The sequence below is a fragment of the Rattus norvegicus genome, chromosome 7 (genome assembly GCF_021556685.1).
Source record: "Rattus norvegicus strain SHRSP/BbbUtx chromosome 7, alternate assembly SHRSP_T2T, whole genome shotgun sequence".
Classification (NCBI taxonomy): Eukaryota; Metazoa; Chordata; class Mammalia; order Rodentia; family Muridae; genus Rattus; species Rattus norvegicus.
The window spans coordinates 37,666,913-37,692,585 of record NC_141540.1 but is presented as its reverse complement, the minus strand read 5'-3'; the positions used below and the strand labels follow the sequence as shown (position 1 = coordinate 37,692,585).

General features: G+C 45.1%; 1 protein-coding gene across 2 annotated transcripts in view; it reads right to left on the bottom strand.

The window, feature by feature from the left end:
* The window catches only part of Lta4h (leukotriene A4 hydrolase), a 31,773-nt gene that overhangs the window by 3,988 nt on the left and 2,112 nt on the right, over positions 1-25,673 (bottom strand). For both annotated transcript variants that reach the window (NM_001030031.2, XM_087556304.1), the window contains exons 2-16: positions 21,425-21,555; positions 19,963-20,083; positions 16,154-16,222; positions 14,386-14,490; positions 13,234-13,286; positions 11,696-11,768; positions 11,317-11,457; positions 9,945-9,968; positions 9,407-9,477; positions 8,796-8,907; positions 7,986-8,130; positions 6,253-6,356; positions 5,804-5,874; positions 2,484-2,538; positions 4-99 (exon numbers count right to left, since the gene is read on the bottom strand). In NM_001030031.2, the coding sequence (NP_001025202.1) occupies positions 4-99; positions 2,484-2,538; positions 5,804-5,874; positions 6,253-6,356; positions 7,986-8,130; positions 8,796-8,907; positions 9,407-9,477; positions 9,945-9,968; positions 11,317-11,457; positions 11,696-11,768; positions 13,234-13,286; positions 14,386-14,490; positions 16,154-16,222; positions 19,963-20,083; positions 21,425-21,555 (1,371 nt within the window). The remainder of the gene's footprint in view (positions 1-3; positions 100-2,483; positions 2,539-5,803; positions 5,875-6,252; positions 6,357-7,985; positions 8,131-8,795; positions 8,908-9,406; positions 9,478-9,944; positions 9,969-11,316; positions 11,458-11,695; positions 11,769-13,233; positions 13,287-14,385; positions 14,491-16,153; positions 16,223-19,962; positions 20,084-21,424; positions 21,556-25,673) is intronic.

Here is a 25,673-nt window from a genome sequence, read left to right as displayed (position 1 = left end):
CACCTTCTGAAGCACCTGTGCCAGGAACTCATTCAGCTGATGGGACGAGAGGTCCTTCAGGTCTTCGATGCTGAATGAATTTAAATCTTCCTCTTTGGCCTGAAATAAACATTACCGGGTTATTTCTGTTCAGGTGCGGTTTCGTAATATTGTTAGTCTGACACACAGGTAAAAAATTGAGGAAAACAAATGAATTTGCGGTTGAGCTTGCATAATCCCAACGTTAAGTTACTACCACCTAAGAGGCGGGTGATTCCTACGACCTGTGTTACACAATTCCTAGTAAGAATGCAGGGACTGTCAACTTTCTTTGCTTTTCTGACACCGAACCGTCAGAAGTGATTTCCAAAGCAAAGAAATGCTACGTTAAAGCACGCCGGTTCATTTATAAACCGACTCAATGCAGAAGAGACAGTTTGTGCATGAAATGGGAGGGGTGCTCTGCTTCTTGCATGTGTAGTACTCCTCAGAGGCTGCCTTCTATGTGCACATTCCTTTTTATTCACACGTGTGCATGTGTGTTGTGTATGAGTGTGTATGTGTGTGTGTGTGTGTACATGCACACACTGACTTTGAACCTGTGTGCGCAGCACATGGAGGCCAGAGGTTGGCCCTGAGATCACCCTCGCTCTCTTACTCTCTTGCTCTCCACTTTTCCAGGTGTGTTTTCTCACTGAACTTGCAGTTCCCAATTCAGAAGTCAAGGTAACCAGCTTATCCCTGGGGTCCCCATCTCTGCCTACCTAACACCGAGGTTACAGGAGCAGGCCACCATGCCTGCCTGCCACACACACACACACACACACACACACACACACAGACACACACAAACACACACACACACAGACACACACACACAGACACACACACAGACACACACACACACAGACACACACACACACAGACACAGACACACACACACACAGACACAGACACACACACACACACAGACACACACACACACACACACACACACACACACACACACACACCCCTTTAATATCTGGGAGAAACAACCAAGACAACAGCTAAGGAGAGCACACTCATGGTAGACGTCCTTACTAACTCCATCTGTTCCTTCTGATGGCTGAAGCGTTTATAACCATCTGCCACTGGGCCCAGAGCGGACATCAGCAGCAGCTTCTCCAGCACCAGGCGAGCTGCATGCATTTTTCAAATTTAATAAGAGGGCTCCAGGAGACCCCTGTTACAGATCCTGTTTACCACAGACGGCTCTCGTTCTCTCTCGCTGGCACATCTGTGAGCTCAGAAAGATGGGGCTAAAACATGGAGGATCACTTGCCAAGGTTTCTCTCTCCTTGAACGCAAATGATTAAGCCTTTGGCGATGTTAAAGGAAGTCCATTAAACTACTCCTCCAGTCGAATCTAACACCGCTCCAGGTAAAAATATCCACAGCCAAGGATACACGTGTATACAACCAATTCTCTGAAAGGCAGCTACTACTTATAAGACTTCAGTCCTAACACCTCCCTTAGGGAATCGGGCGTCAGAGAGCCTCGAACAAACCAAACACCAAACACTCAAATTCTACTTGTTATGGCTTGAGTCTCCAAAAGCTTACAGTTTACAGTGTTTCAAATGAGACCTCATTCCTTCCTCTTTCCCTGCCTTCCTCCTTCCCTCCCCTCCTCCTTCCCTCCCCTCCTCCTTCCCTCCCCTCTTGTCCTTTCTTTTTGACAAGGTTTCCTGATGTAGCTGGCCCTGAATTCACAACCCTCCGGCCACAGGTGTGTCACGGAGCTGGGTTGAGTTAGGGAATCGCCCACTGGTTCTTGCTTCTATTTCCTGCCTAATCGCTCTTCCTTTGCTTTCCTCTCTATCTCATATGTGTTTTCTCCCAGGGCCTGAAATGCTCTACGTGCCCTGGGTTCGGACGCCAGTACCCCCACCCCAGTAAAACAATCACCCAACATAAAAGGGATGTGTGTCTAAATCTAATTTCTTTTGTTGAACTACCCCAAGCTTCTTTCGTCACCCCAAAGGCGAGTCCATCTCTGTTTCATGCATACTGGAAAGCTCAACAAGTACACTTTAAAGATAAATTTCAGAGAGCAACATCAACCTTTGTTGCAATCGTCAAGGTGAAGCAACTGTTAAGTTCTCTCTTATTTTCTATTCTGGACCCATCCAGGGCAGATGCTCAGTCTGGTTTCCCTGGGTCTGTGTTTCAGCACATGTATGTGGAAACCCCTCTTTAGGAGGCTTTATAGAAATGAACAGGACCGGCAGACAGAAAACCGTCAGGTCCTCTCGTTCCACAGTTGGCCTTAAACACTCACCCAGCATCACTCAGATTCATCTATGGGCATCTGAAGCACATCCTGTGAGTGATGGGGGGGGGAGTGAAGACAGTGTCGCCCCAGGGAAAGGATTTACAAACATCTGCTCACAGTTACAACCGCCCTCACAAACAGGACGCATGTGTTTATGGGGAGCTGGAAACCTTACATCGCTACTTACAGTGACCCATCTTTGACTTAAGGCGATGCAGGCATTCGTGAGAGTCACATCGTAACTGCGGAAATGAAAGACATTTGAGGTTACATTGTATAAACATATCCTACACAGATGCACTCTTATACTACAGAATATGCTTAAAGTTTTAATGTCTTTAAAGACAAAGAGCCCCTGAGTGTTAGAAATAGGAAGCCTATTTGACTCATCTAAGAACCAAATCCAGACGGGTACCACACTGGGTGGCACACCAGTAAAGCTCTGACCGCCCTTCACAGGGAACACAGCATCCTAGCACAATTGTCACACCCCAGAGGAGGTCTCGGGAGGGGTCAGGGCCAGCGAGGCGCGCTCAGTTCCAGGCACTCTCGACAGCTCCAAGAACATCACGTCCCCATTCTCGGGGATTTTACTTTGGGTTGCTCCAAACTTCTCATCACCTAGCAAGTCTACAAGTAGGCTAGGTAACAGGCGCTGTTCCAGACCACAGACTGGAGAGTCTGAAGTCACCGTGTGACAGCCTCATTCATTTCATTACAGGAGGTGGGATTAACCATTGAGCAAAACGAGCTGTGTCACTACGTGTGCTCCCAGCCCGAATGTGTGGTGTAAACCAAATTCTTGCAATTCTGGCCTTCTGTCTAAACCTCAAGCCTATTAGCTCTGACATGCTCATCAGCGACCAGAGGCCCACCTACCGCTGGTAGGGATCTAATAGTTTTCTATTATTCTTCTGCTCTTTTTCTAAGGAACGGACAGGGAGCCCGTTCACAAGTCCCTTCGAGACAGGTTCAGCAGTAAATAACAGTAACTCATGCACTGGGACCCTGGCAGTAAGCACACCCTAAGTGATCTTGTGTTCGAATCTGAAGCGTCCTCCAAAGCCCAGCATGTTGAGGGGCTCTGTCTTTGGCTGGAGAGCTGTTTAGGAGTGACTGGATCATAACAATAATAACTTCATCCACAAATGAATGGACTGTTAGGAGGGGAGGCCTAATTGGAAGCGGGTCTCTGTCTGCCTATCTGTCTGTCAGTCTGCCCCTGCACCACTTTCTCTATGTTCTACTTCATTGCAGGCTCAGAGAAATGCGACCACAGACAGAAACAGAGCCAAACCAGCTCTCCTCAAATCACGTTGGGGATTTTGTCCAGCGAGGGCAGCAGCTGAGTAACACCAGGCCCAAGCAGCCACTTTATGCCTACACAGCAGCTGGGCTGCCCAGCACTGAGCTCTTAAACACGAGACAGTAGGAAAGGTTTGGTTGGTGTCTTTCTTAGGGTTCGGAAACTTCCTTCTCAGTACGGTTGAATGGACTAAGTGCACTAAGTTAGCTCAGGGAGAGGAAGTGAGTCCTATCCACAAAAAGTCCCTAGGAAAAGTAATGTGCAACCCGGACTTGTGCCTTGCATTCACATGGGTGCAGTGACGCAAAGGAGAAGTGCTCAGTCGCATGAGGAAAGGGAAAGCTGCACCAAGAAACTCTCAGACGCAAGGTCTGACCTGGGCAGAGAGGTTAAGAGGCGCCACCATGAGGAAGTGGTTCCCAAGCTGAGATTGTAATTATCCACGGAGAAGGAAGTGTGTGTCTGGGTACTAGGCTTGAATGAGGGCAGAGAGTGAGGGACCCTGGGCTACCAGGCTGACTGAAGAAGGGGGCGGGATGTCAGGAGCTATGTGGTCCTCATGAAAGGAAGGATTTGGCTTCAGTTCCAGACCAGACGAGCACTAGAGAGGATGGCTAACAAGATGACAGATTGTCACAGTTGTAGGTGTTTGTTATTGCTTGTCTGTCTGTCTGTCTGTGTCTCTATTACCTATCTATCCATCTATCCATGCATCTATCTACCCATCTAACATCCATCTATCCATCTATCCATCCATCCATCCATCCATCCATCCATCCATCATCTATTTTTGAGACAAAGCCTCTTTATGATGTAGCCTTGGCTGTCCTGGAACCCATCATGTAGACCAAGCTGGCCTTCAACTCACAGATTATCTGCTTGCCTCTGCCTCCTGAGTCATACTGCACTTTTAACTGTTCACTTGGGCTCTCCATACAGACTGGTACAGAAGGAGACCAGAAAGCATCCAGGTGCACAGTTCAGAGGCCACGGCAGTCTTCCTGTGTGCCAAGGTGACAGTGAGCATGGGGGGGGGGTACGGGGGGCAGGAAAAGGAGAGGAGACATTTGAATGCACACAAATGTGGAGAAGCCTGTAAGGAGGTGGGAGTTAGCACATCTTTTCTGAGCGCTCCCTTCTCAGCCTGGGCTCTCGGGAGGCGTGTCAAACACGCATGACCGTGACATCCTTATTTCTACCTCGACTTGTGATGCTCACTCTGCACCTCTATCAAACTGGGCTGTGTAGTGGGGGAGTAGCTGGTAAGGACCTTCCGTGACCCAGAGGAAGGGCAGCCAAGAGCTGGAGCACGTTGCAGTCAGCATCCCCACAGGACAGCTGAAGCCTAGGGTGCAGCTGGCTCCCTGACTCCAGAAGGTGCTTAATTAGAAAGACAGGTAGCTAAGGCTCCAGGGTTGTAAGGCTTACAATTTATGAGTCGTGCAATTTTGGGCAAGGCACTCTGGTCAGCTAACACTAAATTAACTACTTGTAGAAATAGGGATAATAACTTAAGGATAGATAAAATATTAGTATATATACTATAACAGAAAATGCTAATTTTTTTCTTACTGTTCTAAATGTGTATTTTAGAACAGGTCTTGCTACATGAGCCCTGAGCTCATGATCCTCCCGTCTCCTCCTGAGGTCTGGGGTGACAGGCAGCCATCATAACTAACCTTCACAAGACCTTCAAAAGGACAAAATATCTCACTCTCCCTGAGTCTCTCACCATCCTCGGGCAGAGACATTCAGTAGTAATTGCAATCAGTTCAACAGATCTGTTTGTAAACTATGGAAATCTAAGAAATCTAAGCCTCTGTGTACTCTGCTGACTGGTAACGGTTTAAGAAAAGCACACGATCTTTCCAGATAAACCGAAAGGGCTAAGGTTAGGTGTGTCCAACCTGCAGGCCTCAGGCAACCTGTCCTGAGATCGCTGCACATGCAGCCCAACACATCTGCGGGTTAGCATGCCGTGTAGCAATAACAAGAGGCCGAATACTCTCTGTGCAGTGGTGACACAGGCTTGAAATCCCAATACTTGGGATGTGGAGGAAGGCAGATCTCTGTGAGTTTGAGGCTAGCCTGGTCTCCAGAGCCAGTTCTGGACAGCAAGGGGAAACAAAAACTAAACCACAAACGAGAGACAAAATAGACAGGAAGAAGGAAAGGAGGCAGGTTAGCAAGTGAGTACCCACTTGGGTTTGACAGGAGGCAGGCCAGGAGCATAGAGCCAGGCATTCCAATCAACTTGATTGAGAAGATCCACCTGTGAACAGGAAGCACACCCAGTTCCTGACGGCTAGAAAGACTTGTCCTGAGGTTGTAACAAACAGGCAGATGAGCCACCCACAACAAAGGTTGAGTGATCAGATACAATTTATTCTACTCTGTCACATCGCAGTAATGTCTGAATCCCATTACTTTTGAAAGTTCGTATTAGGCAACGGATCATCATTATGTCTGTTTCTGAAATACAACATGACATTTTGACATAGGTAAACGGAATGATTAAATCTAGCTAATTAACATACAAACAGGGTGGCAAATTCTGAGCCAATACTTATGATTAAGAAATACACAGGGCCTAACGAGTAGTTTATAGAGCTATACGGAGCGTGAAAAATAGAAAGAATTTAAAGCTGACCTTATCTTTAAAGTGAGCATACAGGAAACTCTTCCAGTCATCAGTGGTTACGCTCTGGTAGGAAAACTTCTCCACATAAGCCTTTAGGAATCCTAGAAACACCTCTAGGAGTAACAAAAGTTAAAAGAAAGAAAAAGAAATCAACTCGCAGGAAGGCAATTCTTTGACCTCTTTTTGCAGTTGACATTGCTCTGGTGGTAACCACGGGCAACAGAGAACACTCAAAGGACCAAGGCGAGCTTTGGACTGTGAAAGAATGTTCAAGATAGGAGGCAGGTCTCAAGATGAGCCTTGAAGTCTCTGTTGACAGAGGAAAGAGGAAAAACCTCCTTCCAGCCAGGAGGACACAATCAAGATTCAGAGGAAGTTCTAAAGCAATGACCCTCATTGATGGGAAGGAGGGGCAGTGAGATCCGACCAATGGAATGGAAGGGCAGGTGCCTTCAAAGTCGATCGAAACGGGGACCCCTCCCAGACCACCGGTATAACATCGCATAAACTCAGCACATCTGTGTGAGAGACAGTCCTGCGCACTGACTACAAAATATTGAGCTTAAGAATGTAAAAATACAGATGCAGAACAAACGAATACCCAAGACAGTCAAACTCTCTTGCCTAAGGGGCACACAGTATCAAACCCTACAGTCCTACTGTGTTCCATAGGGACAGAGCTATGGGAAACTTTAATTCGCGTTTGTGGCACGGGAAGTGGTTAACAGCGATAACTAGTAATGAAGCAGAATCATGAGGACACACTGTGATAAAAAGCAGCATGACTGGTCTCTCTCCAAATACTCTACTAAGCCACTCGGGCTCTCAGAGCCCCACTGAGATACACAAGGCTTGTGTTCCAGGAGTATTTCTTTTATTTACTGAAGGCCACGGGATGCAAGACGAGGACAGTGCTGGCAATTTAGATATTCCAAAGTGAAGCCATGCAGTAAAAAAGCAAGGGGGAAACCCTATGCTGAGGTGGCTAAGACCCATGGTAAGGAGAAAGCCATGATGTCACATCCATGAAAACTTGAAGAAAAGAGAATTGCAGCAACCGACCGTTGGGAACTTCAGTGGAGAAAGTGAACCCACGGGTAAGAGAGTGTCTATAGGATCCCTTATTTTGTTATTAGAATTATTCCGGGTGTGTGTGTGTGTGTGTGTGTGTGTGTGTGTGTGTGTGTGTGTGTGTGCGAGAGAGAGACAGACAGACAGAGAGAGACAGAGACAGAGAGAGACAGAGATAGAGAGACAGAGAGACAGAGATAGAGAGACAGAGAGACAGAGAGACAGAGAGAGAGACAGAGAGAGACTGACTGTTCATCTATCCCTAGAATAAGAAGATCTGGGGCCACTCGTATTGAAGTGTTAATGAGGTGACCCCGGGAGCTGTCGAGGGGTAGGAGGGCTCTCTCTTGTTTGTCACTCATAACCTTCTGGAGTACAGGAAGTTTTTCTATGGATATATGCTATTACCCTAATTCCATAAGTATAATGGTATTTAAAAAAAAAAAGTCAAGCCGCATTACATAGATTAAGGGGTTGTGTGAGGTTTTGTGGATGAAGGCGGCATCAGGTAGCAATACAGACGTCTCCAGCAGAAACAATTGGTTGTACAAAAAGACAAGAAATACTTTACAACCCATCTCTGCTCTTCCCGTCGCCCTCCAAGACACACAAACAACGACCAGCCAACCAACCAATCAAAAACCAACAGCCGGACAAGGACAGCTACTTACCCGGTCCCCCAAGAAGTTGTTCCAGGTAGAAGAGCAAGGCGAAGCCCTTCTCGTAGGGAATGGAGGAGTAGGCCACATCGGGGTCTACGTCCTTCAGATCGACCACGAGCTTGGTGAAGGGATGGGACTCCCCGAAAGTCTTTATCTGCAAACCAATGAAGGAAGATGAGCGCTCACCCATGTAGGAAGAGGACTTCTACTGCTCCAGTCAGCACTAGGGAGGATCCACTTCACTCAGGGACACAGCAGGCTAAACCTTCGACTTACAGACTGCGAACAATATGTTTCCATCCCTCCTGGAGTCTAACTACATGAGTGGCAAATTATGTCTCGGATATTCCTTGCTAAGAACCGGCTTCGCTTTGACAAAAGGACTAGAAAAATGGTTGAATGTCTGAGCTACACGTTGAGAGTTTGGGGGGAGTGCACTTGGAAATTCACAAGTATTAGGGCCAGGGAAGGGTGAGACACACCTTCAATCGCAGCACTTGGGAGGCAGAGGCTGGCATGGCAGATCTCTGAATTTGATGCCAGCCTGGTCTACAAAGTGAATTCCGGGACAGCCAGGGCTGTTACACAGAGACTCCTGTCTCAGAATCCAATGTGAGGGGCAGAGAACTTGTGTTTCTTGGCTCCCAGTTTGGAACAGGGTTATGCAGGGCATGTGCCAAGAGACAATTACATGGTACCTGCTGCATTCTCTACACCTGTAAAAATGGCTACCTTGTTGCTAAAAAGATACTTTATTAACCCAGTTTGGTGGTAACTCAACAAGGCTGGGTGACTCCTCTAAAAGCCCACCCTGCTTACCGTGTTCTGTAGCTCTCCCCATCCTCCTAAAGCGTGGAAATGTCTGAATTTTTCCCCAAACAACCGCCCACAAATGTGGCGCTCTAAATAGACGGTATGTCCTTCGTTTAACCTGAAAGAGAACGGAAAAATGGGAACTGTCCCAGCAGAAAGGACACAGCATCTTAGCCAAGGGGATATTTTCTTTTTTGTTTTCCCAGGGAGGAGAGAACCCTCATCTATAGCACAGCATCTACATCCCAGTCCCTGATGCCTAGACAGGCCCTGGCAGTCAACAAAGACCATAGCAAGCCCAGCCCAGCAGGTGGCAGCAGAGAAGAGGAAGTGGCAATTTCGCTTTTGACAAGTCTGTGTAACAATGAAGCAATGTCGGAAAGTTAGCAGCAGGAATAGACTGCACACCTGGACTGTATCAACTGCTGTGACAGGTGCTGCAGGATTTAATGCAATTTTGAAACTCTGTGTATCATAGTGACCGCAGGAGAGAGAAATGAGATGTAGAGGAAACAGCAGTGGCTTGCTTGCCTGTGCACAGGGGATGGGGGGGGGGAGTGAGGGGTGAGGGTAGGGGTGGGGAATCCTCAAGAGCAACCAATAAAAGCCCATCATACCAGAAGTGATCCCAAGTCTTGTTAGTCACTAGGTTCCCTGTCCAGCTATGCGATATTTCGTGTGCAATAACCTGAAGGGGACAGTGTGAAGGGATTGGTGATCAGACGGAGTACCTCATCCTAAAAGGCAAGTCCTTACTTAAATACTTTCTTTTAACTTCATGTGACTCAATGTTTTTAAAAACATATTCGAAAATTATTTTGGGAGGAACATGCAATGTAATCAAAGACTAAAATGTATAGAACACGCTAATGGATTAGAAACAACTACCACCCAGAAAAAAAAAAAGCATAGAAAATATTAAATTAAATGAACATGTAAGCCCATTAAAATGCTTTATATAGGAAATTACAGTATTTGTCTTGTGATTATGTATCATATATATCTACCCAAATTTTCTTTAATCTTTTAAATCTAATTGCTGAAGTAGCAAGAGGATGAGCCCAGTTTTCCTTCACAATAATATCTTCTTAGCAATACAGTGGGCATTTTGACAGCTTCTAGGGGTTAAGACGGTAACAGGGAAGTCTCACTTACATTAGAGAGTGACTTGTCACCTGCCTGCAAAAGAAGAAAACATCTTAGGACGTCCATCATCAGATGACAGGCTGCGGCTGACAGCACCCGCCTTACCTCTCAGACTGGCCTGAAGGACCACTGTATGTCTACTCTGGTACCTCAACAGGTTCAGGAGACAGGGATTGGAAAGCAAAAAAGAGTGTTTGTTCCTTCCCTAATCACAGAAAGCTTTTTAACACCTACTAGGCTAATAGGCTTCTCTCTAACTCCAGAGACCACTTCCCTACTCCCATCCAATATATCCCTTCTCACTGTGTGTGTGTGTGTGTGTGTGTGTGTGTGTGTGTGTGTGTGTGTGTGTGTGTACATCTATGGGTACATGTGCAGTGGAAGCCCAAGGATAGTCCACCTTGAGGCAAGGTCTCTCAATAAAACCCAGAGTTCTGCATTACGGCAAGTCTCGCCAGGCAGCTTGCTCTGGGAAATCTCATCTCTGCTTTCTGAGGCTGGAGTAACAGGCAGGCAGCACTGAGGAGGATGTCACTAGGTCTGAGCTCTGGTCTACATGAGGACGTAAAGAACAACTTCCGGCTCTCTCCTTTCTTTTCATTCACAATATATTAAAGAAAAGTTTATACCGTCCAGTGTGTTCTATGGCATAGTCCAATCTACTTAGGTGCTAATTAAGTCCTTGCTGGATTCTAAGTAGAATTCAAAGACGCTTACTCGGTCTAAAAAGCAATATGCAGTAGGCCAATCTCAGACGCTGGGCACTAAGGTTTTGTTTGCCTACTACCTGACTGCCAAGTATAAATGGTGTGGATCCTTTATCTAGATAGATAATTCATCCAAATTATGTCGCATGGCAGGGCTGCAGTCAACATTTCATAATACTCTGAATATAGAATTCCCTTTCCCCAATGGCCAAATCGTTCTCCTTTGAAAAAGTGAAGTTTTGATAACCACAACTAGTAATAAAATTAGAGACAAAGGCTATACGAACAAAAATATATTAAAAATATTGCTAGGCATCCAAAATTCTTCCCATCTGTGTGTGTGTGCATATGTGTGTTTCCATGTGTGAAATGTGTGGAAGCCAGAGAACAACCTTAGCTTACAGTATTCACAAGCTGCCCTCCTTGTATTTTCAGACAGTATCTCTCATTGGCCTGGGCCAAGAAAGAAGGCTATGGTCCAGGACCTGCCTGCCTCCACCTCCTAGTCCAGGACTGGTCCATACAATCACACCCAGGCTTTTCCCTTGGGTTCCCAGAAGTCAAACTCAAGTCCTCATTAATAATGCAGCAAGCGCTTTATCTACTGAGCCTCGCCCCAGCCCTTCGTACAGACTTATTTTTGAGAGCTCCATTTCTAAAGAACTCTTTCTTACCAATAGAGTAGGGGTTACGAATGTGAGACAAGGATTCTCCATGCCTCCGTACGGGAAGGATGGGGGCAGGACCAACAGGTCGTACTGTCCCCAAACATAGGGTCCCCCCAGATCTTCTGCAATTTTAAGCATGGATTCAGTCTGGGAAAACAAACAAACAAACAATGAATGAGTGCACATCTCCTCTTATCGGTCCTAACAGTCCTTTCTCAAAAGTGCAAAACGACTTTCAGCGAAGGTTGCAAGTTAAAAGTCTTTATTGAAGTGATAGGCAGGAAGTAGCGGCCGCAACGCACGGGGCAGTGCTCACGGCTACCACACTGCCCACAAACCCAAATCTACCATCTCATAGTCATTAGGAAGGGTACGCATGACCAACCTCAGAGAATTCATAAGCAGACTTCTCCACCTGCTCTTTCTCAGACCACACCAGAGTTCTTGGGCCAATTTGCCTGCAAAGTGAAAAGGCTTCTTCAGAAGAAAGGATCTAAGAAGAACCTTGACATCTTATAATAACAAACCCTTGTGAAGTAAGACGGGACTGGCCATGCACTGTCGGGGAGGGAGGAGGCCAAATAGCTTGAGGTAGCTAAGCTGCTGTTCAACACACAGCAGTAACTTTCGAAGGAGGCGAGGTCCAGGTTAAAGGAAAACAGAGGCATGAAGTGTCCCTGAAGGTTAGCTCCTGGCTGTGTGCTAAGACTTCTGGGAATACAGGCTCCTCTCTCAGTCTCACAATGCAGAAACCCAGGCAGGGATTGAACAAGATAATCCCAGGGTAGGGATAGTCACACACTTGGTTACTCTGGACATGCACGTAATAAATCAGTGAAAAAAAGCAAGAAGTCTTGTCATGCAATTTAACGCAGCTAAGCTTCGTGTATACTATGCTCAATGAACTAGAGTGGTCAGCAAGAGGTTCGTGCTGTGTGATTCTATTTCTATGAAGTAACCAACGTAGATTGTAGGCATATAAACAGAACAGTGGTTACCAAGTGTGCAAATGTACTATGCCCAACACACATAAGTGCACCTGCTACACATATACATTCACACCTGGATAAATAATTGAACTAAGAAACTGGGTGTGGGGGTTGGGGATTTAGCTCAGTAGCAGAGCACTTGCCTAGCAAGCGCAAGGCCCTGGGTTAGGTCCCCAGTTCCTGAAAAAAAGAAAAAAGATAAAAGAAACTGGGTGTGGTGACACACACCTTTCATCACAGCACGTGGGAGGCAGAGGCAGGTAGATCTCTGTGAGTTCAAAGCCAGCCTGGTCTACATAGTGGGTTCCAGGCCAGCCAGAGCTATACAACGAGACTCTGGCTACAAGACAAAATAACCAGCCAAACGGAAGAACACTTTAGCTATTGGTAAAACTTTAAACAAAATACCCTATTTCTGTATTATTTCTAGGATTCTGAGGGCTTTACATTTCTTTCTTTCTTTCTTTTTTTTTTTTTTTTTTTGGAGCTGGGGACCGAACCAGGACCTTGCACTTGCTAGGCAAGCGCTCTACCACTGAGCCAAATCCCCAACCCCCAAATTTTTTAATTTTGTTTTTGTTTTTTAGTTGGGCTTTACATTTCTTATCTCATGAGGCTAACTATGAGGCTGGAGTGGCAGATTATAGTTTCTAGGAGAAGGAAATGGAGAAGGTGAGACATGACCTGTTTAAGCTTTCAGCCTAAACCTAAGAGCGTGCTCACTTCACATTAGGAAAACTTAAGGCACAGTGGTAGAGACTTTTTTAACCAGGATTAATTTGCTGTCTGCGATTTATAACTATTTGAATCTCTCTAGAGCCGTCAGCCCAACATCTTGGGCAGTACACCACGTTCTACCTATCAACCCTGCCTGCGGTTTTACTTGCCTACGGTCTCATCTTTTTATAAACCTCAAAATTTGTGCAAAACTCACCTGCTTTCTAAAGCGCCAACGACTAAAGCAATCAGGTAGCACGGTATGGGAACCTGGAGGAGACAAACACAGACAGAAGGCTCTGCATCAGTGCACAGAAATGGGGTTAGCCGGACAGTTCAGATAGAAAAGTATGCGATTCTTTAAATCTCCAAGCATTGCTATGAACTATCTTCCAGTCGTTCTCAAATAGTTCAAACGCACGATACGGAAACACTTCGAAACACCCATTTCCCTCTTATTCCACGGAAGGGAAGGCTACTGACAGGCAAAACCCAGGATTGAACAAATTTAAACGGTACACTAAGAATTTCTCAAAAAGTAACAGCTAAGTACACAGATGCCTTTCCCTTATACTTTGGACCTTATATTTTTTTCCCTTATATTTTAGACTTATATTATATTCCCTTATATTTCTCCCCACCAACTTTTTAAAACATTTTCCCCCTAAATTCCTTTCTATTTTAAACAAGCAATAAGGAGATGCCAAAGCTATGCTATCGTAGGTGCCAAGAGGAAGTAACATTGTCCACTGGGAAGACAATTAAGAAAACATATCTCGGTTGGGGATTTAGCTCAGTGGTAGAGCGCTTGCCTAGCAAGCGCAAGGCCCTGGGTTCGGTCCCCAGCTCCGGAAAAAAAAAAAAAAAAAAGAAGAAGAAAACATATCTCGAACGTAGGTAAACACAGACAGGCCCATTCTGTTCCCTGAACGTCAAAGATACACATTCAGTGAAGTCCCAGCTGTGTCAGATTTTTAACTTACAGGGCAGTAGTCATACTGTCCTTTTCTGGCAACTCTCCCATCTACAGAGTCTGGCCGGCCACAGCGCACACTGATGTGTAGAGCCAGTGAGAGAATGAGTGCTTAAAACAGGAAGCCAGGCTGGGCACTAGTGGCACACTCCTTTAATCCCAGCACTCAGTCCAAGCACTTGGGAAGCAGAGCTCTGTGAGTTGGAGGCCAGCCTGGTCTACAGAGGGAGTTCCAGGAAATCCAGGGCCACAGAGAAAACCTGTCTCAAAACAACCAAAAAAAAAAAAAAAAAAAAAAAAAAAAAAAAAAAAAAAAAAGTTCACTGTGTTCCCAGACTCCCTTGGCTAGGTCGTTTTCACGACTGAGACAGAACCTAGACGCCAATCTGCTCTTACCCTCTGGTTAAATCTGTATATCTTCCTGCTGGGGTCTTCTGGGTCAGGGGCTTCTCCATCACGGATGGCACTCATGAGAGCCACCAGTTCTTTGGGGACAGATACCTGGTCGAAAGAAAAACAATCCCTTCTAATTATAAAGCAGGGGTCTATGGATCTTAAACTAAAAATGTGAATGATTTTTTTTCACCACTTCTTGACTATTGATACGATAAACAGACTCTGGACTCAAAATGCACATGCATGTGAGTTTTGTAAAGAGAATCAGCAACATGAAAAACCGTTTAAATCATGAATGTGATAGATCTTTCCATTCATCCAGGAGTACTAAGAGCAGGATTTGGAGAGAAGCTACATTAGAACACTAACTCAGTGGGTATGTGTATAACCTCCCGGAGCCTCAGTTTTCTCACCAAATATGGGTAAAATGTCACAGACTTTCTGCAAGGAATAATAAAAATGAGCAGACCGGAAGCACCACAAGTAAAACTCCCAACCACCAACTGTTCACTCCACAACTGTCCCCTCCATGCCCCCAAACAAACTCAAAGGATGATATACTCATAGCGGGCCAGAGAATATAGCTTTGGCCATTTTACACTTAGAACTTGGAGGTACGAACAGTATTTTCTGAGGAGGAGTAACTACAACTCTGGCTGGAAACCATGAAATCCCTTTTTCTGGAAATCATAAAACAGAAGGTCATGGATGTGTGTCTCTTAGCTTCAGAATCCTGAGAACCAGGAGTGTTCGTGACGTAGCAAGCACACACAGGTTTGACCTCCTGTTCTTGCACAGATCAAGCCTCCCAGCTATAATGGAGACGGAGAACAGAGCTCTGAAGCCAGAGTTAGCCAGCAGGGGTCAGCTTCATCCTCTCCTTGTTTAGGTAACAAGATGTTCACGGGACAGCAGTGGCCCTCAGACACTAACAGCATGGTTAGGGATGGTTCGTGGCCATCTCAGCTGTGAGGTCATTCAGACTTGCAATGGTCATACAGTTCAGTGGTAGAGAAGAGTCCTGAACTCAGAAAGTCCGTGCCTGCAAGCATAATTTTCTATAACACTAACAAAGTATGTCTGGGCTACAGAGAGACCGGGGTAGGAAGTCACTCCCATCAATAAATACTGGTCCTGGGGCTGGAGAGATGGCTCAGTGGTTAAGAGCACTAACTGCTCTTCTAGAGGTCTTGAGTTCAAATCCCAGCAACCACATGGTGGCTCACAACCATCTGTAATGACATCTGATACCCTCTTCTGGTGTGTCTGAAGACAGATACAGTGTACTTATATCTAATAAATAAATGAATCTTTAAAAAAAAATAAACATTGGTCCTCCTTTTATGTGCTTGGTCTAAGGAGACCCAGCCTCTGGAAGGGTGTTCGTTAATTATAATCCAACCCTCACCAAAGGGGTCAGCAGTACCAGTGACAGAGGAACTGGACACAACGTACAGACAAGTCTAACAGATGCTGCCTGGGACCTCCGCACACAGGTGTCATGGCTGCAGAATGTACTTTTGGGGGAAAAATGGTCTTAAATTCGAAATCTTTAGATCTAGAATTTTAACTTCTCCTTTGAGATGAGAATAGGATGATTTGCCCTTTTCATAATTATAATGTTTAAAGCTACCTTTTTATTAGAGATCCAAAATGGATCTCAGTGAGAACGTACCGAGTACAATATTTCTACCTCTAAAATTTGAATTGTCTCCCTTTATCATTACACATTTTCTTATTTAATTCGGCTATAACTCGTAATGCTTACCTCTGCGGTGTAGGTTAACTTCACAGAAGGAGTGTCTTGGCAAGGGAGGATTGCCCTGCAGTGGATGGCCTAAAACAGAGAAAGGTAAGAAACAGTTATTCCCTTTTCTCACAAACCAAGTTACATAGAAATAATTAAAGTCAGAGCACCAATTTTATGTATCTTCTATCTAAAGAGTAATATAGTTTTCAAATCTCGCGGGATCTTTTAGAGCAGCAAAAATAGATCTATGGGTTTAAGATACTCAGATATCAGGGTTGAGAAGCCGGCTCACTGAATAAATGGCTTGTCAGGCAAGCATGAGGACCTGCGTTTGGCCCCTGCACCCACAGGTTTGTTTTGTTCTGTTTTGTTTTGTTTTTTTTTGGTTTGGTTTGGTTAATGTTTGTTTTTGTAAACCCTGGTCCTGAAGCATACTCCTGTAATCCTGGTGCTGGAGAGGTGGAGGCAGGAGGACCACTGGACCTCACTGGCTTAGTCTAGTCTAGTTGGTGAGTTCCAGGTTCAATGAGATACCTTGTATCAAAACATAAATTAGGAGACTGGAGAAGACACCTGGTGTCAATCTCTGGCTTCCATACACATGCAAACAACACCCCACATGTGTACATGCGTGCCCACACACACACACACACACACACACACACACACACACACACACACATTCTTTATCTCTTGTGAACCCTCACAATTCCATTGAATCGTGACATAAACTGTTCAGCACTGTTACCAGTCACATCCATAGAGGAACTCATAGAAGCCCGGAGGGAAAACGGGCTATTATGAAACAAACTTGCAAACTTATCACACTGTCTTAGTATGTCCCTAGGAACATCAGCCTCCCGGAGGCTCTAAAAGACCTGCAACCGAAGCCTTGGGCTTCCTCACCCTCATTTTAACATGAAACCCACTGTCTCTAGCTGACATCTAACAGGATGCCAGAGTTCTCAAGAAAGCAACTTGAGAAAAGTTATTGTCTTGACATGTCAGTCTGCAGCCGGCTGACTCAGACAATAAAAACAAGGAAACGGAGAGAGCACGCGTTTGCTCGGGACCATCTAGACAGGCTCTTTTTACACGCTCCAGAAGCTCCCTCTGCATCCAAGTCAGTCTGTTGGAAACATGCTCTGACCAAGAATGGACATCCACCCTGCAATTTTCTAAACTGCCTGTGTCTGATCTACTGTTACTACGCAAAGAAGCCAGGCTTTGTCAGGACACTGCGCTGTGCCTAACACCCTTCACTGAAGCTGTTAAAAATCCTGGACTTCCTGAAAATCCCTAGGTGCTCCTAAATATGTTTCGTTTAAAACAAAAAATGTCGTGATATCTACCATAATACATTATGTGCTGGTTTTAACAATAAAATAAAAACTTGAAAAACCCCCTCAGACTCTACTAAAACACACTGAAAATGCCATGGCTATCCAGGCATGGTGGCATATCCTTTAATCCCACACTCCAGAAGAAGAGGCTGGGGGGATCTGAGTTCGAGGACAGGCAGGGAGGGGAACACAGAACCCTGTTTTGAAACTACAGTCGCCACTATTAACACTCCCTGCTTGGCCTCACTCCACCTCCATCAAAAATACCACACTTGCTACTCTTGCAGAGGGAGGGAGTACGGGAGGGGGCGGGGGGGGGGTTGTTCAGTTCTCAACACCTACATGCCCTTTAACAGCTGCCTGTAACTATAGTTACAGCACTATAACTATTAACTATATACAGCACTGTAACTATAGATCCAGCACTCTCTTCTGGCTTTCTTGGGCACTGTACATATGTGGTGCACAGACATATATGCGGGCAAAACAGCCATAAACATACAATAAAAATGGATACGTCTTTTAAAATATATATAATATTGGGACAAAGTACAACCAAAAGAACTAACCGGTTCTTTCTCCTGAGGCAGGATCCTGGAACACGCTGCCTGGGTTTTCTCACCAGGCTGTGGACAGGTGGCAATGCTACAGTGTTTCTAAACAACTTTCACTGGGCTAGTCAAACTTGGGGAAAGAAATATCTGTGCACAACAGCTGAAACCATCCGTCAAAGTCCCGTCTGCATGTTCCCAGGCAACTGCAACGGATTCTTAATCCGTCTCCTGTACTTTAGACACCACTGCCAGTGAAAACCCGGGAATGGCATATTTAAAACTGACATTCTTTGGATTTACACGCATTAGATACTTATTAACTTTACCTCCTACGCAAGTCTATGAGAAATACTGATTCAAAGCCAGCTATTATGAAACCATACCGTATACACAGCTTGTATATTCCTGTCTAAAACTTTTTGCTCTTTTCAAGTCATTCTCTGTGGATTTTGTTACTGTTGTTCTGGGGTGTCGGAGTGTTTGTCTTTTTTTTTTTTTTTTTTTTTTTTGAGACAAGGTCACATGTATCCCATGCTGTCCTCCAGTTAGCTATGTAACCAAGGATACCTTGTGATTTGGGGAGAGAGGAGGTTAAGACAGGGTTTCTCTATGCAACCCTGGTTGTCTTGGAAGTCACTCTGTGGACTAGGCTGGCCTTGAACTCACAGAGATCAGCCTGTCTCTGCCTCCCATGTGCCATCACTGCCCGGCAGCCCTGTACTTCCTTTTTTTTTTTGGTTCTTTTTTTTGGAGCTGGGGACCGAACCCAGGACCTTGCGCTTCCTAGGCAAGCGCTCTACCACTGAGCTAAATCCCCAACCCCAGCCCTGTACTTCCTATCCCTCTGCTTCTACACACTTACCAAGCGCTGCGAACACACGCATACACCGCCACAGCCAGCTCGTGGGGTGCTGCGGACCCCTCCCAAGGCTTCGGGTTAGCTACAGCCCCAGCCCTCTTCCAAATAATTTTCTTAGATTAAAACGACCATTCCAAGCAGTGTCACACAAAGTAACTGTGGGTAAGTCATGCTTAGACACTTTACACATTTAAAAGTGCATCTGGGGCTGGAGAGATGACTCAGTGGTTAAGAGCACTGACTGCTTTTCCAGAGGTCCTGAGTTCAATTCCCAGCAACCACATGGTGGCTCACAACCATCTGTAAAGAGATCTGATGCCCTCTTCTGGTGTGTCTGAAGACAGCAACAGTGTACTTATATATAATAAATGAATAAATCTTTAAAAAAAAAAAAAGTGCATCTGAGTTTAACACACAGCTACCACACAGGGGTGCTAAGATAGCTAAACACTCAGAGTGTATGACCTGATGCCCGGAAACAGAATAAATGTCTAATGAGGGGCTTTCTTTAATCATAGGTGACTTGATTATTAATACAAGTAGGACTTTCTTCTTCAGAAAAGTTTTGCCTTTGTCCTTGTAACAGACCATCTCTAACTGCAGCCTATTTTATCTCTAGCTTTAAAATGGAGAGTAAAGGGGTTGGAAACCATGCCATTTTGAAACTATATACTTAACACATTTCACAAACAGGAACTCGGTCTCTCAGGGTCCTCTTTTTCACCGGTAGCCTTTCTGCAACCGACACACACACACACACACACACACACACACACACACACACACACACACACACACGACGCTTGTTTACTGAATTCTCCTCGCATTCACTGAGTCCCCACAGGATGCACTCTAGGTGTTTGGGAAGCTAAGTATAAGCCCTAAGTACTTCAATTTTGGTAGGTTGTTTCCAAATTAAAGATATCTGACTTTAAAAAAAGGAGCGGTATTGATAGCAAGACATCAAGAAGAATATGAGTCGTTTTATGAAAAGTGAAACAAAGGAGTGTGTTTCTCCACAAGACCTGCAGGTGCTGGGAAATTCCCGGAAGTCTCTGAGCATCCTCTTACCTGGCACTGACTGAAGAGGTATGGATGCTGCTTTCCTGAAGTCTGCTCGGGAGTGAGCCACTGAAGGGCCGAGGACTTGGGAGATGTCTCGAAGGAAATCTCTATAACGACCTCTTGATTTCTGCGTGAAACAAATGCAGGTATTCATAGGCTATAAAAACGCCTCGCGGAGCTTGAATTCAGAACACACATGGGGAACAGCACAAGCGATCCCACGGTTTCATCGGTCTAGAGTGAGTTCTGGACACAGCAGCATGCATACATCTGACTCTTTGCTACTCGAATGCCAGCCCTCGGTTTCTCCTCACTAGCGTACTGATGGATACATGATGGGATGATAATCGGCCAAGTGGCCCACAGTGTGCCTCGCACTCTGCATCTGTGATCGTGTTTTCTGTGGCCGTGGGGATGTGGGAGAACCAATGTCATCACCCTACCTCTGTGGAGGGTGGCAGCACAGGACCCAACCTAGCACTGCTAGGTGACATGCTAAGTCATGTCAAAGGGAAGAAGCTTGTAGTGATTTTAGTAGCTATAGAATCTAATTTTTAAAAAGCTCTTCCTCGAAGTAATTCCTACATAGTGATTTTCTAAGTATCCTTCTGTGATAGACTACAGGAAACAAAAACTGGTTCTCCATCCTAGAGAGTCTCAGAAACATTGATAACGAGGGAGGAGCGAGAGCTCCAGCGGCCCAACCTGGACTGAAACCCTGACCCCACCGCTGTACTAGGGCAATGACTGGACCGCAATGTACTGGTTTCTTGCCCTGTAGAACAGAGTAAATGATCCTGTCTCCTAAGCTATGCCTGGGTTTCCTTTCTCTTTCTTAAAGGGGAGAAGGCATAAAGATATCAGAAGATGGCAATAGATCCTCCTTGTTTCAGGATAATGGTTTCTATTCTTTCTCCTTCCCTCAAGTATCATGGGGTAAGGCATGCTCGCTCCCTGGCTACTGTTTTCTAAAATGAGTGGCTTTCTCTGAGAGTAGCTTTCCTCATCTGGAAGTGCAGTTCCTAGGCAGAGGGCGGCTTAGAGAACTAAAGAAGACAGTTAAGCACCCACACTAGGAGTGGTAGGAAGTCAGCCTCCCTAAAATCAGCATTCCGATCATCACTCCAGCAGTAGCAGCACCAAGGGGCAGAGGCCAAGAATGCGTGGCTTCACGTATTCCCCAGGTCATCCGGAAATGGCATCCTCCCCACCACTCCTGACACCGGCGAAATGATGGGCAACTCCAGAAGCATCACCCAGTGTCCTTCTCACCAGTGTCTCATGCACTTCATTTCTTCAGTATTTGAAAAACTTACCGTCTTTTCACTGTCAACACCAATGTGCATGGATTACAGAAGCGATCGCCAATCGCTACATATAAACAAGGATTAGAAACACGGGGAAGATGTCTGAATTCTAAGATATATCTTGTCATTACTCAGACATAAAAAGAGGACAGTCTCCATACTTGCTCAGAGCGATGGGAAGGGAGATTTCCATCGGCGATCCTTTGTAACCCTGGCTTTCTCCAAGAGTGTATTTGACTTCTTGTCCGTTGATCACCACTTTTTCTATCGTAAGGTCTTTTGTATCCAAAGTCTAAAACCAAATTAAATAAGGAAAAGAGAGTTGTATTCACCAAAAGAAGCGAATACTAGCTATATGTTTACTGCAGTGAGTGTAAAACTAGCTATTCATAGAAAGTAAAACAGACTGAACCTGAAAAGAATTAAAGGCAGATGTAGGATAGTTTTAATTGCCATTTTGACACAATCCAGAATTGGCTACGAAGAGAATCTCAATAAGGGATTGATTGTTGGCATTAGTTTGGCCCATGGGCATGTCTGTGGGGCATTGTCTTGATTGTGTTAATTGTAATGGGAAGAGTGCCCACCCCCGCCCACCATAGGTGGCATCATTCCCTAGGCTTGGATGCAGAACTGATAAGTATAGAGATGGGGCTGAACACAAGTAAGCATGCATTCATTCCTTCTCTGCTTCTAACAGCCGCTTCAGATTCCTGCCTTTGCTTCTCAGAAATGATGGCCTATAACCTCAAACTATACACCCAAGAAACCCCTTTTTCCTGAGAGTAGCTTTTGTCAAGGTATTCTGTCACAGCAATAGAAACCCTTACTTTTCAATATTCTAAGCAACCTGGAAATTTGGGGGTTTTAGGACTGGCATAAAACTGGCATGGGATGCTCGAATACATTTTGGACTAATTCTTTTAATTCTCTGTTATAAAAACCTTCACCTGTGATTTAAACTTCTCTCCCTCCAATTCAGTTTAGCATATTAACACTTCACTGCACAGTCTTTGAAAGAAAACACAGAGCCAACTCCTACCATGTACTTTTTGTAAACCCCTGAATTGAAACAAATGTTGCTGCTCACTAGGCACTATTGTTACACTGCTAAACAAAGGTCAACCTTGGGAAGCTACGCTGCCCAGCTGAGCCTGCAGAAGGTTGAACAACCAGGCCTGCTTACTGTGGCCAATTCAGGGCAGCAGCCTCCGGCAGCAGCTAGTCTGAGTTCCCATCCCAGGAATCTCCCTAGAAACGAGATATTCTCGCCATGTCCAGCTATGCTCTTCCTTCGGAATTTTCAACCTTCCTATACCACCAAACTGTTTCCCAACAGCCTAACTGAGCCTCTCACAGTACTATGAGGACTCTGCTCTGTCCATCCAGTTACTAACTGATCTAGTTTCCTTTGTTTGTTTGTTTTTTTTAAACCGAGGGCAATCTAAGATGGCCGCCTCCATTGTCCCATCATTCCCTCCCCCTCTTCACTGGCTTCTAGCACCTTGGCCCACAAGTTTCTTTGGTCCCACACTGGATTTTGACTCTCCATGGAAATGGCCCACTGACTACTTTTATGCTCCTGCCTCTCTTCTCTTTACTTCCTGAATACAGGTACATCCAGATGTGAGCCTTGGCCCTCACGCTCTTTCTCATGCCCACACACCTATCTGGCCAGACTGCACCAGACACTTTCGTTTTGTTTGCTTTTCAAGATAGGGTCCTGTCCTGTAGGCTGGACTAGCCTTGAACTCGCAATCCACAATCTTCCTGTCTTAGCCCTCCTACGGTGTGCACTGAGATTTCAGGGAGATACCACCACGCCCTGCTCTGCCAGCTTTATCCTTTCCCGTGACATTAACTGGACATCTGTCACTGCCTAACACCCCAGGCAGTGCCACCTCACACTTAATTGGCTTCTAAAACTGACACCATCACTGTGTGCCCTCCTCTACCCCATTGCCAGTCAGCTCCCTCCTTTGACATCTACAATATTTTATTCCAAATCAAGGAATGTTTGGCACGATCCACAAACTGGTCTCCCTTCCCAAATCCCAGAGTCATCCCTTCATACTGTCTTTACACTCTCTTTTCTTTCCGTCCATCACCACCATCACTGGTCCTAACCCTGCAGTTAGAATCCTACCATGTCTCATCTCCCTACCTTCCAAAGCTTTATTCCTGTCCCTGGTAAGCCTGGAAAAGGATGGGACGTTAGAATGCTGAGACAGTCACCCCCTAGACCTCCCTTAGGCTACTGGGTGACAAGCTCAGAAAGTCTCAGGGAGGTTGGTGGTATATAGCTCAGTTAGTCCAGTAAAGATAAAATGATGAAAATCTTGTGCTCCATCCCCAGCACCAACACGTACCAGGTGTGGTGGTCCATGCCTGTAATCCCAGCACTCAGGAGGCAGAGGTGGGATAGGTAGTTCAAGATCAACCTTGGCTACCTACAGAATGAGGCCAACCCGGGATACATAAAATTCTGTCAGAGAACAAAAGGACACAGGGACGATCTCTGGATTTGGTGTCCATTTCTCTGGCACCAACAGCTTTCATTTGGGAAAGAAAGAGTTTCAAATTTACCCTGAGTCTTATCCACTTCCCTTCTGAGGACAACTATTTCTTTCAAATTACTTTTTGTGGTACCCCAACAATTTACTTCAACCAGAACTGGCTCGTCTTTTCACACTTGGATATTCACAGTATATGATTTCATTAATAATTATGTATTATTATTAATTAATTAACATTAATTTTGTCCCTTCATGGTTTAATACCCTTTTTCTGAACATGGAAATGGTTTTAAGAAGATAATTTGAATATCTATGTTCATAACAGACCTTAAGGCAATAAGCTGGATTAACAGCGTCATTTTTCCCAATGGAACACAGTCGATTTTCTCCATTGCCTAAACCTTTCAAATCTGTTTGGGATCAGAGCAGCTGGTTATTATGACGACTGCTTCTTGCGAAGCTCCTCACAGATCTCCTGACTGTTCTCGTGGCTGGCCTTGCACTCTCAAAGGACATCTCCTGCACTATTATATTATGACTGAGGATGCTTAAAGAGAACGTTACCTACATTTGCATAGCTCAGTACCTGAAAATATGAGACGGCAATTTACCCACAAAGCAAGCTCTAAATCAAAACAAGGCAGAACATACAATTTTAAGCTATAGAGCCCACCCCAAACCTCCACCTTTATTTCCAAATACTCTAAGTAGTTACCCTTCAAATTTCACTCACATTATTAATCATGACTGCCACTAAAAACTGTAGTAGGGAAACAAAGGAAACTGGACAGCTGAAGAGTTAGAATTAGACACTTAACTGAGCACCGACTAGTCACAACACCCAGCTACCTACATCAAAAGAAACTGCCCGTGTCTCTCTTTAGACAACACACAAAAAAGCTCTGTACTCCTGAACAGACGACACACAACACATAAGTCATTTTGCCTTTTGCATAGCCCCTGGGAAGGTCCACACTTTATCACATACAACTTTTTGTGTGTAACCCAGCTCTACCCAATGTCTTGAATCCCTTAGGTTTACTCTCTTCTACTAGACTCCTCTTAAAAATATTATACCATATATATTGTTTTAATTTTATTTTTCCAAGTCCTAAGGATCAGACCCAAGGGGTCACACATGCTAGGCAAACCCTGAATCACAAAACTTGATGGCCAGTTTTTGCTCATGTTTTTTTTTTCAAGACAGGGTTTCTTTGTGTAGTGTTGGCTGTCCTAGAACTCAATCTGTAGATCAGGCTGGCCTTGAACTCTGAGATCTGCCTGCCTCTGCCTCCTGAGTGCTGGGATTAAAGGTATGCACCATCACTGCCAGGCTCAAGTGCTTTCTAAATAAAAGCAGATTTGAATAGAGAAAGGCTTAGGCCTCTATACCATATTTCTACTTTTTAAATTTATCCACAGACTGCTTTGAGAAAAACAAACAAACAAATGGGTATATGGAATGAAATCAAAATCAGAACTCCAAACTGCCTGGATGTGATGTTCAGCTATATTTAGTGGCACTCTGAGTCTGGGTAGCAGATAGACTCAATCCCTGGCTCCCTCCACTCCTTAGTGGCTAACTAGAACACAAAATCCTCCTGGCCACTAACAGAAGAATCTAAACAAACCTGGAAATTCCAAGATAAGAAACAAATGCTTAGAAGTTACGGATTCTCAGTACCAAAGTTCAGTGTAAGCAACCTAAAACTTGAAAAGGCTTCTAGAAAGGTGGGAATTAGTCCTCTTAGAGGGACCATCAGCCTCAACGTAACAGACTCCAAGAATGGCATAGAGAAGATCTGCTCTCTCCTCACACAGTGCTGCCACAGAGCCAGTGGTGGAAGGGCATGATGTCATGACTCTTTGGGATGCAGACAGTACTGTTGGCCAT